The 14,129-nt window shown below is 56.5% G+C and overlaps 5 protein-coding genes across 5 annotated transcripts; 2 read left to right on the plus strand and 3 right to left on the minus strand.

Annotated features, from left to right (window-relative positions):
• Window positions 1–129: 129 nt before the first annotated feature.
• BO72DRAFT_412212 (GTPase BMS1) lies at window positions 130–4,243 on the plus strand. The gene is made up of 4 exons (XM_040942478.1): window positions 130–292; window positions 400–470; window positions 544–633; window positions 709–4,243. Exons 1-4 carry the CDS (start codon window positions 235–237, stop codon window positions 4,036–4,038), a joined length of 3,549 nt encoding a protein of 1,182 aa, XP_040797576.1. The 5' UTR covers window positions 130–234; the 3' UTR covers window positions 4,039–4,243.
• An 882-nt stretch (window positions 4,244–5,125) lies between these two features.
• BO72DRAFT_471515 (uncharacterized protein) lies at window positions 5,126–6,753 on the plus strand (the record flags this gene model as incomplete). The annotated part of the gene is made up of 3 exons (XM_040947091.1): window positions 5,126–5,329; window positions 5,369–5,719; window positions 5,776–6,753. 3 exons carry the CDS (start codon window positions 5,126–5,128, stop codon window positions 6,751–6,753), a joined length of 1,533 nt encoding a protein of 510 aa, XP_040797577.1.
• Window positions 6,754–6,903: 150 nt separating this feature from the next.
• On the minus strand, window positions 6,904–7,974 carry BO72DRAFT_231949 (GFA family protein). The gene is made up of 3 exons (XM_040939857.1): window positions 7,670–7,974; window positions 7,429–7,594; window positions 6,904–7,250 (listed from the first exon to the last, which is right to left on the minus strand). Exons 1-3 carry the CDS (start codon window positions 7,736–7,738, stop codon window positions 7,054–7,056), a joined length of 432 nt encoding a protein of 143 aa, XP_040797578.1. The 5' UTR covers window positions 7,739–7,974; the 3' UTR covers window positions 6,904–7,053.
• Window positions 7,975–8,384: 410 nt separating this feature from the next.
• On the minus strand, window positions 8,385–9,874 carry BO72DRAFT_451569 (uncharacterized protein). The gene has a single exon (XM_040945520.1). The coding sequence runs from the start codon at window positions 9,617–9,619 to the stop codon at window positions 8,612–8,614; it is 1,008 nt and encodes a 335-aa protein (XP_040797579.1). The 5' UTR covers window positions 9,620–9,874; the 3' UTR covers window positions 8,385–8,611.
• An 899-nt stretch (window positions 9,875–10,773) lies between these two features.
• Window positions 10,774–14,054, minus strand: BO72DRAFT_412218 (CCCH zinc finger and RRM domain protein). Its single transcript, XM_040942479.1, has 5 exons — window positions 13,642–14,054; window positions 13,401–13,519; window positions 12,573–13,283; window positions 11,429–12,513; window positions 10,774–11,358 (listed from the first exon to the last, which is right to left on the minus strand). The coding sequence occupies exons 1-5, from the start codon at window positions 13,704–13,706 to the stop codon at window positions 11,002–11,004; spliced, it is 2,337 nt and encodes a 778-aa protein (XP_040797580.1). The 5' UTR covers window positions 13,707–14,054; the 3' UTR covers window positions 10,774–11,001.
• Between the last annotated feature and the right edge of the window lie 75 nt (window positions 14,055–14,129).

The raw sequence follows: 14,129 nt of genomic DNA on the forward strand, positions 1-14,129 counted from the left end.
GTAATTACCGCCCGTTGGTGCGCTCCGGGCGGAAAAGACCCCGGGACTCGGAGAAAAGCTTCTTCCGGCAAAAGAAAATGGGAATAATAATTTTGGTAGCCAAGCTTTCTAAAGACATTCGGAGCAGTCTTGCAGATTTGCGCTCAACTTTTTTTTTGGCTGTGTCACGGCTTCGAATCAAGCGGGGAAAGTATTTTACTCTAGAGGTCTTCTAGACCTCTTACTTTTCCCACAATGGAGCAGCAATCGAACAGGTCGCATCGAGCCACCAAGGAGAAGAAAAAGTATGATGGTATGTAATGAATCTTCTTGCGCATGCCTCCGGGATGAAGTTTATCGACTTGCTCCAACATCGTTCCTTCAACGTGATCAGGTAGCTGACAGAAATCACTTTCACAGGACCGAATCCTAAAGCTTTTGCCTTCTCGAATCCCGGCAAATTGAACAAGGCCGGCGCGAGATCGCACGATGTATGCGCTACCCACCCTCCGCAACGATGCAACTTTTGACAAGGCCACTGACCTTGCAACTACACTTGTCTAGATCAAAGAAAAGAGACTTCATGTGCCCCTCGTGGATCGCCTGCCTGAAGAGGCACCTCCTCTTATTGTCGCCGTCGTCGGACCACCTGGAGTAAGTGTTCCAGCGGGATTTCACATGCGGAGACCCAGGAATAGGAAATTCTGACAGTCGTTGTGTTGAATCTAGGTGGGCAAGACGACCCTTATCAAGTCCCTCATCCGTCGCTACACGAAGCAGACCCTCAGCACACCGAAAGGCCCCTTGACCGTGGTCACGTCGAAGAAACGCCGTCTCACGTTCCTCGAATCGCCCTCCGATTCCCTCGCCAGCATGATCGACGTCGCCAAGATCGCCGATATCGTGCTGTTGATGATCGACGGTAACTATGGATTCGAGATGGAGACCATGGAGTTCTTGAATGTCCTTGGCTCCCACGGTATGCCCGGTAACGTTTTCGGTATCCTAACCCATCTCGACCTTTTCAAGAAGCAGAGCACTCTGCAGGCCGCCAAGAAGCGTCTCAAGCACCGTTTCTGGAGCGAACTCTACAATGGCGCCAAGCTCTTCTATCTCTCCGGAGTCGTCAACGGCCGTTACCCCGATCGCGAAGTCCACAATCTCTCCCGCTTCCTGTCCGTTATGAAGAATCCTCGACCCCTTGTATGGCGTAACTCCCACCCCTACGCCCTCGCAGATCGCTTCTTGGATATCACGCCACCCACCCAGATCGAGGAGGACCCGAAATGTGATAGGACGATAGCTCTTTACGGTTACCTGCGTGGGACCAACTTCGCGGCTCAGGGAGCGCGGGTGCACGTTCCGGGAGTCGGTGACTTGACGGTCTCCGGCATCGAGTCCCTGCCGGATCCATGCCCGACACCCTTCTTTGAGCAGCAGGCTGCAAAGGCCAACGGCAAGACCAGCCGACGCCGATTGGGGGATAAGCAAAAGCTCTTGTTCGCGCCCATGTCTGATGTTGGTGGTGTGTTGGTGGACAAGGATGCCGTTTACATTGACGTCAAAACCTCGAACTTCGAGCGAAACGAGGACGAGTCCGACGACGAGGAGCGCGGTCTTGGCGAGCAACTGGTTGTTGGCCTGCAGGGTGAGCGCAAGCTTCTCGGTGAAGCTGATGGCGGTGTCCGCCTCTTCCGTGGCGGTGAAGCCATTGCGAAGGCAGACGAGGAGAATGGTGCTGCTGGAAGAAAACACAAGCGCCACGCTCGATTCCTGGACGGCGAGAACAACAACGCTGATGTTGTCGACGAGGAAGACGAAGGTTTCGAGAGCGCAGAAGATGAAGATGACGCTGAAGAGCTGGATGAAGATGAAATGGAGGACCTGAGCGAGGATGAAGAGATCGACGCTTCCGCACCCGCAGATTTCGAAGCCAACTTCAGGGAGAGGCAAAACGGCAATGCTCGCCAGACCGAAGGTGACCTTGAATTCGCTGATAGCGACTCTGATCTCGGCTCTATCTCATCTGTGGATGACCAGATTTTGGAGAGTGGCGAAGACGAGGACTCTGACGATGAGGAGAATGCCCGCTGGAAAGAGAACATGCTTGCTAATGCGAAGTCCCTTCATTCGAAGCGCCCGAAGTTCCGCATCACTGACTTGTCTCGGATGCTGTACGACGACTCCATCGCACCCGAGGACGTGATGCCTCGATGGAGCGGTCGTGGTGAGAACGAAGACGATGACGAGGATGAGGACAATCAGGACAATGATGAGGAAGAGGACACCTTCTTCAAGAAGACCGGCGCCGAGCAGAAGGAAGAGGAGGAGTTCCGTCACATTCCTGAATTTGACTACGCCAAGCTGGAAGAGAAGTGGCAGGATGAAGAGCTTATCGAATCCCTAAGAAGCAGATTCGTCACGGCCAAGTTATCTGGTGACGGCGACGACGACGATTCGGATGTGGGCGATGCATTTGACTCGGACGACGAAGGAGATGGTGAATTCGAGGACCTAGAAACGGGCGAAGCTTTTAACGGTCTCTCTGACGACGAAGAGGGTGGCGAGGAGGAGGGTGAGAAAGAGGAGGGGCCCGTCGACCTGGACGCGGAGCGTGAGCGCAATGCGAAGAAGAAAGAAGAGCTACGACTTCGCTTCGAGGAAGAAGATCGCGAGGGGTTCGCAAACTCCAAGGATAACTCGCGCAAGGATGGTGGAGGGGACGAGGAGTTCGGAGAGGACGACTGGTACGACATGCAGAAGGCTAAGCTACAGAAGCAACTCGACATCAACCGCGCCGAGTTTGACCTACTCGACCCGGCCTCCCGCGCTCGAGCGGAAGGTTTCAAGGCTGGCACATATGCACGTATCGTTCTTGAGAAGGTGCCCTGCGAGTTCGCCACGAAGTTCAACCCTCGTTACCCTGTCATTGTGGGCGGCCTGGCCCCCACCGAGGACCGTTTCGGCTATGTCCAGATCCGCATCAAGCGCCACCGCTGGCATAAAAAGATCCTTAAGAGCGGCGATCCCCTCATCTTTTCTCTCGGCTGGCGCCGCTTCCAGTCCCTGCCGATCTACAGCACCTCCGACAGTCGGACGCGCAACCGTATGCTCAAGTACACCCCGGAACACATGCACTGCTTCGCTACCTTTTACGGCCCGCTGGTGGCACCCAACACCGGTTTCTGCTGCTTGCAATCCTTCTCCAACAAGGCCCCTGGGTTCCGCATCGCCGCCACCGGTGTGGTGCTGAACGTCGACGAGCACACCGAGATCGTGAAGAAGCTCAAGCTGACGGGTGTTCCCTACAAGATCTTCAAGAACACCGCCTTCATCAAGGACATGTTCAACTCCTCGCTGGAGATAGCCAAGTTCGAGGGCGCCTCGATCCGCACTGTCTCCGGTATCCGCGGTCAGATCAAGCGCGCGCTGGCCAAGCCCGAGGGCTACTTCCGTGCCACCTTCGAGGACAAGATCCTCATGAGTGACATCGTCTTCCTACGGGCCTGGTACCCGATCAAGCCCCACCGCTTCTACAACCCGGTCACCAACCTGCTGGATCTGGCCGAGGAGGGCGCGGCGGACAGCGGCTGGCACGGCATGCGTCTCACCGGCGAGGTCCGCCGCGAGAAGGGCATCCCCACCCCGCTCGAGAAGGACTCGGCGTACCGCAAGATCGAGCGCCCCGAGCGCCACTTCAACCCGCTGCGTGTGCCGCGCCAGCTGGCCACGGACCTGCCCTTCAAGTCGCAGATCACCAAGATGAAGCACCACAAGGACAAGACCTACATGCAGAAGCGGGCGGTGGTCCTTGGGGGCGAGGAGAAGAAGGCGCGCGACCTCATGCAGAAGCTCAACACCATGCGCAACGAGAAGCAGGCCAAGCGCGCGGCGAAGCAGGAGGAGCGCCGCAAGGTGTACCGCGCCAAGGTGGCCGAGGGTCTGGAGAAGAAGGCGGAGCGTGAGAAGCGAGAGCGCGATGACTACTGGCGTCGCGAAGGTAAGAAGCGGAAGGCCCAAGACGGAGAAGGGGGTGGTGGTGGCAAGAAGCGCAGGTAGAGCCCCTAGTTGCTTTTTTTTTCAGGGTCAGGTTATTTACAGGTTTTATATCAAAAGTTGCTTCTGTGAATAATGTCCATGTGTATCTATGTGCATGCTGCATGGGATGGATGGCGTTGAGTTTTGTTGCTTGGACCCTATTTCTCCTCTGACATGGTTGAACATATACTCACTACTACATGTTCTTGGGATTGATGCTTGCTCTATACCAGGAAGAAATAGATTGACTTGGTGTCATTTCGGATCAAGACGCTTTTTGTTGGTGGTGGTGGTGTTGTAGATCCTCCGGCTTTGCTGCTTTTGGTGCCTGGTCTTTGAGGCATCCAGACTCACAGTTATCGCCACGTGACTGCGCTGTGAACGCGTCGTCCTCCGACTCGATCGTCGCCTGGCGTCTGCGAGTCGGGAGTCCCTGTGTTTTCCCCCCATGGACAAGCTTGATAGATTGTTGACCTGTTTGTCAATTGATCTAATCAGCAAGCCGCGATCACTCTCTTATGGCCTTTCTCGACCTTCTACCCCTCGAGTCGTCCTCCTTCGGCCGTTCGACCTGGTGTTCGGATTGAGGCTCGCGTGAGAGACGTGTGAGAGAGACATTGCTGCATCTGGCCGCATCGCCTGCCACCCTGCTGCCACCGTCCGAAGATTCCACAACATCGGCCTCCTTGCAGGACAGCCACGAACCCAGTACACAACCCGCCCCGAGTGAGGACTTAGGACCGTGTTGAACTCGAGTACACTGAGTGTGTCAGTCAGAGTGTATTGATTGACTGGGTCGGGCTGCGGGACATTCCCGCGCCAAAGATAACCGCGACGCTGGTAACCGGGGAATCAGCGGCGAATAAGACACATCAGTTCATGCGGACTTTCTGCGACTTCAGCGATTTCCAAGTCTGATTGCCCTCATTCTGCGGATGGGGAGGGGGTAAAGTTCATCATACCTGCCCTGCTTCCCCCGTAAAAAAACATCGTCTGCTTCCAAGACATTACCGGACAAAGAAAACAACCTGCATTATTGCAGTCAGTCAGCCGGTCAGTCAGTCCTCTTATCGTGGCTCTGCCCGCTTTTCTATAGTCCGGGCCCAACATGAGTAGCGGAGCGCCGCGCTTGGATACGCGCCACCACGTGCACTCCGCGCAGTCTTCTTCGTCGCGACAGATTGACTCTCGGCATGATGCAAAGGGTGGCAGACACGACGGTGGTTTGAGTTTCAGTAAGACTGCCAATGACCCCGAATCGCAAGGAGATTCTGCGCGGGGGTCTTCGTCGTCGACGGATCCATCCTCGCTGGTGGGCCCGACCACAGCCCACTTGACACCGACACCTGAGTTCCCGTTGTATGACGATGATAGACACGGGTCCTCGTTCTCCTCGTCACATGTGTCGGATTCGCGGGGAACTTCATCAGCTGTGTCGCAGCCGTCGAAGGTGTCCAATTCGGTCCGGTCCGTGTCGGGAGGCAGACAGCTGAGCATCGAGGAAGCGATCGCGGGGCAGCAGGCCACGCCCCGACCATTCTCGGGATCGCGCAGTCCTTCTGGAAAGGGCTCGCCGGGGAAGCAGCGTGCGACCGGGTTTGCTGCGTCTCCTGCGGAGACGTCGAAGACGGGGGAAAGAGGGATGGAGAGGCTCCGGTCGAGCAGTATCGGGTCGCTCTCCCGCGAAAGCCGAATCGCAGCGGTAACTTGTTCCTTCTACTTCTGGTGGGGTGCTGTGGGTTGCTGATATGAGTTCAGTTGTCAGTGCACCTGCGCACTCGCCTTTCGTATGCGGCGGCCAAGATTGAGAAGAGCCGACAGATGCAGAAGGCCCAGGACCTCCCGCCGACGGCGCGCATTGACTCGCTGGTGCGATCGGGGCAGCTCGCCTATCTTGGCCAGGTCGATGCACAAAAGCCAGAGGGATTGGGCTCGCCTGCCAGTACGACGATGTCGACGATGTCGTCGCCGGACATGTATGGCACGGCTGGGTTCAACCGGCCCGTTGGGTCGGCGCGGCTCTCCCCAGCGGCTTGGTCGGAGGCTGCTGCATCTCCTCACGCGGGATTCTCGAGGAATCATCATAACTACCATCATCACCATCACCATTCTCATTCTCATATAGACCACTCCAGTCGTCCAAAACTCGCCCCGCCTGTAGATATCATCTCGAAGGGAGGAAGTCACGGCAACCGACGTCGACGTCCGAATCCAAACGAGTTCACCAGCCCACCCACCTTCACTCATCGCAGACATCATTCCCACCAGGACGTGGGCCTGTCCCAGTCCAGCGCAAACTCAGACACCATCCTAGTACCGGGGACGCCTCCGCTCCAGCCGTCCGGCGCTATGCCCTCCGCGCGTCATGGTGGCGTGGCGGGTGAGCAGCACGACCGCGCCCGGAGCAGCGCAATGGAGCAGGACGCGATCGAGACGCTGCTGTTCATGTCCAGCCCCGGCCACTCGGGGTACCACTCGACCCACTCGCAGCATTCCCGGCGGCCTCATCAGCACCAGGACGTCTCGCGGAGCAGCAACGGGTCGCAGGAGTCGAGTCTGCGCGTACCGTGGAGTCGGCCTGATAGTAGCCATGGTCATGGTCAGCCACGCGCCAGGTCGGCCGAGGAAGTCACGGGTTTAGAAGCCCAGGCGGGCGACGAGATTGACCGGATGCTGGACCAGATGGACAGTGACAGCGAGGATGATGCAGCCTCAATAGCCCGATCCAGACGGTAGTAAGCTTTTTTCCTCTGCATGGGATGTTTTGCTGAGCCTCGGAAAGTATGGATAGACGCGGGCAGTCTTTTGTACAAACCTAGAGCCTTGATTTCGAGCTACAATAGTCCTGACTTAGAGCATCTGGTTAGACGTGACTTTACTTCGGTTTCAGTTGACCACAACGATATCAAGTTCATCACACCACCAACCTGAACTAGCTCTTATACAATCCTTCCACCCCCAAAATCCAACCTCCTTCTCCCCCAACAACCCACACATCTACATCCAAGAATGACCAAGTAAGTTGAACCAACTAAACTAAGAAAAATCCAACATCCCACAAACCTGCCCCGCCCCCTCCACCGCCCCAACCCACCCCAACCGCCTCCCCGTAAACAACTCCGCCTCGGGCCTCCTCTCCAACACCCCAGCATCATCCAGCACCCCCGCCCTCACAACCGTCACCTCCGCCGGCCGCCCATCAGCATGGATCTTGTGTCCATACAGCGGCGATCCTAAAGTACCGCATCGTCACATAGAATCCATCAGCATTTCTCCTCTCCCACCTCCTACCCCTACGGCTTCCATAAACCCAACCATCATCCCCCCACCCCCAGGCATTTCCCTAAATCAACACCACCCATACCCAACACAAGAAGATACCCAAAAGGAAAGGGTGGGGAAGAAACGAACCGCAATCCCCACAAAAATAATTCCGCACCGCATTCCCACTATCGGCCGTCTTGGCCACGGCCTTGGGCGTGCCGGCGACCACCCGGAAGGCACCGGTGGGCACGAGGACGCTGTACGAGTAGGCGGAGCCCGTGAGTTTGCGGCAGTCGTGGCAGTGGCAGAGGCCCTGTTGCGGGGTCATATCCCATTGCTTGTGTTAGGGGTTGGGTTGCTGTAGGGTTGAGGGCGGGTTGGAACTTGCCGTGGTGAGGGGCGGGCTGGTGCATTCGATGCGGATGGCGGTGCAGAAGCAGCTGCCTTTTGTTGTCATTTTTGTCCGGTGGTGTAACGTTAGGGTTTGTAGAAAGTGAGGGGGTTGCTTGATGGGTATGTATGTTTATGGGTTGGTAGGTATGATATCTAGTGGCTAGTCGTGAACCGAGGTATCTATCGATCTATATATCTGTACCCGTGATGGGAGAATGGGTTGACTGTCTAGATCGTGACTAAGCGCATGGGTGACATGGTTGGCCCCAACGAGAAAAGGAGTGAGTGGGCGGATTCCTTCCCAACCATTCGGTGGACTGACCGACTGACTCGTTGAGTAAGTAGGATTCAGAGGCAGAGGGAAAGTGTAGTCTTTGTATGTAGAATGCCCAATGCGCTTTGCGGGATGCTATCAGTAAGGGAGTCATATACATCCCATCCCGTCTCTAGCATGCTTACTTTTTATTTGCGAAGCTAGCCCGCTGCCTCCTCCCGCTAAGGACGCTTCAGCAATCATGCCTATATAGCTATGGGCCCTCCTGTAGCAGCAGTCGCCCATCCGCAGGATCAAGCCTTTGTGAACATAGTTCTTTCTTCTATACTATACTATGATCATGCAGTAGCTCGTTTTAGGTCGGATTACTTGACTCCTGCTTTATGGATCTTAGTAGCACACAATGTACTTAGTTTCTCTTAAGCTTATGGCCGCAGAATATCGAATATGAGGTTCTATATTAGTAAGTCCATAATGGGAAGGGGCTACAGTGACTACGACTCGCGAATCATATGGTAGCGAAGATATCAGGGTCACTGCAGTGAATTGAGCTGACCATAAGTGGAACCCACGCGCCCCTCGGAGCACCGCGCCTCTTGATGCATCGGCCTCAGTAACCAGTCCCACGCCATGATTTCCGCAACCAGTAACTAAGTAAGAACCTCAGCAAGCCCACCCCACAGGCTGCTTCCACACCAGCGGATGATCTTCCCCAGCCCAGTCAGGGACATCTCTCCCTCGCGAAATGACCTCCGCGAATCCATCCACCTTCAGTGTCGGAAGTTTCCCCTGCTTTTCCGCCATCAGCCTCACCAGTTCCGCGTCGACGTACAAATCCGGCGAACAGATTTCGCTCGTCGACCAAGGGTCGTCTCCTTCTTCCCCCCGTCCGTAGATCCGTAATACCTCCAGGCGACGGGGCAGACGATCTACAAGGGAGAAGCTTGAGGAAGGTTCACCTCTCCAGCGGCTCGGGCCTATGCCCCTGGCCAAAAAGCAGAGCGTGTGGGGCCCCAGACTCAGCTTCAGGAGCTTCGGAAAGTCAGCCAGCGAGATATCCGCTGGCGGCGGTTTAAGATCCACATCCAGCGTCGTTAGCTCTTCCGCCCAGGCTTCCTGGTACTCTTCGTCGTCCTCGTGGTCAAGCTCCTCGGTAGTGAGCTCCAGCCCCTCCGCCCCGTAAACCTCCCCCCACGACACATTATCCTCGACGTCGAGATCGAGTTCCTCCAGGGTTAACCGATGTCTCCACAGACTGCGGACAAGCGGCGACACGTTGACCGTTATCTTACCGCCCTCCGGAAGCATTCGTCCGCCGATGGTATAGGTGAACTTGCGCAATGCCTTGGCGGAATCAATGAGGCAGCATAGATCTGCCTCGTGCATCAGGAGTGCGTGAAGCTTAGCTCGCTGAAATTCGAAGAGCTCGGGGGAGGAGAGATCCCGGCCTCGTTGTTCCATGTCGCGAGCGTGAAGGCGACGGATGTGAGCGCCGGCAGCCGCCGCACGAGGTTGATGCGGTGGTAATACGACTCGAGGATGTAATGCAAACCGTCGTTGTCGGGCGAGTCGTGGTCGGGAAGGAAGGTGACTTTCCGGAGATTCTGGAGGAAAGGGAGCGGAATGGAGGTCCGGCCTGCCCGACGAAGTAGAGTCACAAGACAGAAACATGGAGCGGCGGTGTCGTACTCGCCGATGTGGTAGAAGGCCAGTGACTCCAGCTTGGGTGAGATGGTAATCAGGAGTGCGGCAAGGGCTTGCTTGATTGCAATATGACCGCTATACGTAGAGCATTGTCTGGTGAATGATCAATGTCTTAGTCAACGTTTGAAGGAAGAAGAGAGAAAGGATTTGGGGTGTCACAGACAGCTTTTTCCCTGCAGGATCTTGCAGTAGGATGTTTAGCAGCATCTGCGGCTCAGCGCCTTCAGTGAATCCAGCTTTGGCGATGGCTGTACTCAAGTTCTGTATATCAACTTCAGCCAAGTCTTGAGTCTAACTGGGGGCCTCTGGTAATCCGGGTCCTCGCGATCTGTAACTTCGCGAGTTCCATGCACCTCCAGATGGCGCACAGCCTGAGCCGCGGCCGGGTGACGGAGGAGATGTAGCAGGGTGTCGAATCCGGTGACGAGATCTACGGTCTCGCGGAGTCAAAGTCGATGGTAGCTACTCTCGGGGTTCAGGTCTAGATTGGAGGCGGCCGGGAGGTGGTGCGTGTGACGGCGACTTTGGGGGGGGGTTAGTCCCTGCGTGCTGATAGAGGGTTGATAGCACTTTTATCTGGTGGTGGGTGGGATAACGGGGGCGATGGCGAGAGAGGGTTCTGCGCAGTGCTTTGCTGATGATTTGCATTGGGGAGCAGGTGGGAGATTCGCTGGTAGCTGGGGGTATACTCGATATTAGGGAGAAGAAGGTGAATGAAGAGCTACCCTGTGAAGGTATTGGCACGTGGACTACCCTTATAGTAAGATGGTGAGTTAGTCAGGTCTGGCTATTTAGTTAACTATACTGTTGTGACTAAGCATGTGCTTGGGTCCAACCACTTAGATTACATGGTGACTGAACATTGACTGGAGGTTGCCTGACTCCTGAGTAGGTTCTATGGAGGGGCCTGGTATTTACTGCCAAAGGCAAGTTGGTAAGATGCCTTTGGAGAGTCTGTCACTGTTCAGGTCCATTGTGATAGTTTATATATAGCCCTAACATGGTAAATTTCTCTTCCCTATAACACAGGTTATGTCTTACCAAACACCAATTATCCTTGCCCTATCATACGTAAACTTGTCCGATATAGCTAGCAGGATATGCATTGCCACAGCCTCTGGAATAGAGGCCTGGAAGAAGGCTCTCAATTCTCTCAGGTTGCAGCAACAGCCACAACCACCCATCTAGATTCGTCCGTTCACATTTAAACAAAGGGCTCAAATCTCTTGATATTTTATCTCCTCAAAACGGAACCCACATTCCAGAGTATCAACTCAGCTCAGCTAAATGCTCCCATCTAAGAACATCAATTCAAATCGACTACCCTATCAAAACACCAACCGGTCAAATCATTCCACCCCCCAGCTATCGTCCATCTCCGCAACATCATAGTCCACATCATGGCCCCCGTCCTTCCGGCCGGAGCTCTGATCTGGCACCCCCGGCGCAATCGGCGCGGTGTCCATCAACGTATCCTCGTCCGAGCCGGTCTTGTTGGTGTCGGAGCCACCACCACCGCCAGATTGAGGCAGAGAGGACGACGAGATGGGCGGGTTGGGCACCCAGGCGAGTTCCACCTGGCCGACGGACGGGATGTCGCGGGGGCCGAACATGAACTTCTCGGCCTGGTAGCGTTCCTTGAAGGCCACGATGAGGGAGTCGGACTGGTCGGGGTTGGGTTCGATGGAGGAGTATTCGCCGACGCCCTATTTATGATGTAAGTAACTAAAATGACCAGATGGGATGACGGGGCACAGCTTGAGGAGGAACACTTACAATCAAGAACTGTCGCAAGGCTTCGTCCTTCTCGGAGTTGAACTCCACCCCGGAGACAGCCACGCGCTTGGGTCGGTTATCCAGACGGAGCACACCGCCACGACCGGCCATGCCACCACGACCACGGTAGCCACCACCGCCCCGATAGTAGGGATCGTAGCCGCCCCGACCACGAGGGGCAAATCCACCTCGGCCGTAGCCGCCTCGGCCGCGGCCGCGGTAGCCCGGCCCCGAAGCACCACCACTACCACCAGCAGGATCGATCCCCAGGCTCTTGGCCTCGGCCTCCAGCGCGGCCAGCTGCGCCCGAAGCTGCTTGGTCTGCTCGCTGACATGCTCCGGTTGCGCCGACGGGGACCGGCCATCTCCTCCGTCGGGAGACGCGCCGCCACCGCCGGTAGCGTCGCCATTGCTGCTGCTGGCGGCGCCGCTGCCGCCAAGTTTCTGCATCAGTCGCTGTCTCTCTTCCTGCTGCTTCTTAAGCAACTCGTCGCGCTGTCGTTCCAGGGCTTGCTTGGCCTCCTCGGTTTCCTTGCGTTTCTTGAGTTTCTCCTCGTGGGCGCGCTGGGCTTCTTCCTGCTGCTTCTCGAACTCCTCCCGGTTGAAAGCCGGGCTCTCCGACTCGCCGCCACCCGCGCCGGTGTGATGGTGAGGCCGGGAGTCCCCATTCCGGTCGCCCTTGGGCTTGTGCCAGTAGACCTTGACGAACCGGTTATCGAAGATCACCTTCGGGCTGGACCAGGCGCTCTTGGCCGCCGCGTGGTTCTCGTAGGTGATCAGCGCGAGTCGCCGGTGTGGCTGTAACGACAGGTCCGCGATTTCGCCATACTGCGAGAAGAACTCCCGGACCGTCGCCTCATCGAGCTTGTCATCGGGGATCTGCTCCACGACGATCGTCGTGATCGAAGTGTCCTCGTTGGGACCGGCAGAGGAGAACTCGGACCGACGTCCTCGGCCGCCAAATCCACCTCTGTCGCCGCCACGGCCACGGCCACGACCGCGGTCCCCGCCCCGCATAGGCGGCCCATCCGATCGTCTCTGGTAGTCCGTAACAATGCTCGAAGACTTGGGATCGTATTCTGCGCCTCCCACAAAATCAGTCCTAAGTCACGCACGCCGTTTAGAAGGTAAGTCAAATACATACCATCCGTCTTGGACGCCCCGCCCGCAGTATCATGCTGGTACGGGCACGTAGTCCCAAGGTAGCAGATCCCCTGCGTCTCGTAGAACGGACACCGCTCCGAGCTCTTCGGCACCATCTCACCCGGCTGCTGCCCAGCGCCCGCAGGTGGCATCGGCATCGGCGGCATTCCCGGCATCTGGGGGAAACCCATACTCTGTAGCGCCATCATCGCCGCCATGGGGTCGTTCTGATCGAACGGCGGGAACGTGGAGGGCATGACGAATCCCGGGGCTTGAGGGTTGAAGGTGTGTGGTTGCTGTTGCCCGGGCCCTCCTGCGCGACCATCCCTGCCACCCATCCAGTCCCCTCGGCCACCACCACGTCCCCGGCGGGGAGTCTTGTAATTGCGATTCTGCGGGACTTCTTCGCGGTCCACGTCCATCTGAAAGCCCTCCTGGAATGTACGCTTGCGGTTGAAATTGTGCTGGTTATCACCACCCGGCGCTTGTCCAGGGAAATTGTTGCCCATCTGCTGTGCTCCGAAGGGACCCTTCGAAGGACCGGTCGGAGGATTGAATGCACTCGGTTGTTGCTGTTGCTGTTGCTGCTGCTGGTCCTGAGGAGCGGGCGCTTCCTGCGACTGGCCCTGCGCATATGACGGTTCGGCAGCAGCAGCGGGTTGCGGTTTAGAAGCAAAGGTCGCGAAGAGCTCGTCGACGAATTTCACCGTGTCTGTACATTACCCGAAGGTAACAGAGAACGTCAGCAAAACGTACTCATTCAATCGAGCACACAATATAACCATCTCATCCCAGATTTGGTAGCGCAAGAAAGAAGAAAAAAACTAACGTTCACGAAGGAAATCCTCCAAGTTATCCACCGAAGCTTTCCGGATGTCCTCGTCGGGAGCATCGGTCCTGATCAACGCCAGAACATAGTCGGCAAGTACATCGGAATCGGCATCAGAGCTGGCAGGTGACGAGACGTTAGACTTCGAGCGTAAATTCGAGCGAACGCGCGCGCGCGGACAAGGCAGATTGGGCGCCCAAAGCCGTCGCGGTTCCTCTTTGCGGACAGAGACAACGCTTACATATCCTCCAGCTTCCTGACAACCCATTTCTTCACCTCCGCTGCCTCGTTCTCGGTAAGTTGCATGATGTCGGGGTAGGGTCGGGCGATCGGGGCCCGATTGTCACCAAAGAGAGAGGGCTTGTGGCTCGAAGGTCTTGAGCCGATCAAACAGGCAGGCGTCCGTCCTCGCCCGTTTGACGCCGAAGGCTGAGACCGAGGAACTAGAAAAGAGGTTGCAAGGGAGGGACACTATCCAGCGACTGCAAGGGTGATGGGACGAAAGCGATGCGAATGATAGATCAAACCATGGCTTGGCAGTAAGGTCTCGATAAATATTCGACAAAGCCTGGCGGTTCGAAAAAGCCGGGGAAACGCGAGCGACGCGGATGACAGAATACCACGTGACTGCCCTCCGAGATCCCGCCAGTTGCTTAATTCTGACGAAAAACTTCACGCACCAGCACAAATCGAACTTCAATATGGTCTACAGGCCACCTGCAGAGGAGC

Source organism: Aspergillus fijiensis, assembly GCF_003184825.1.
Source record: "Aspergillus fijiensis CBS 313.89 unplaced genomic scaffold BO72scaffold_58, whole genome shotgun sequence".
NCBI classification, from domain to species: Eukaryota; Fungi; Ascomycota; class Eurotiomycetes; order Eurotiales; family Aspergillaceae; genus Aspergillus; species Aspergillus fijiensis.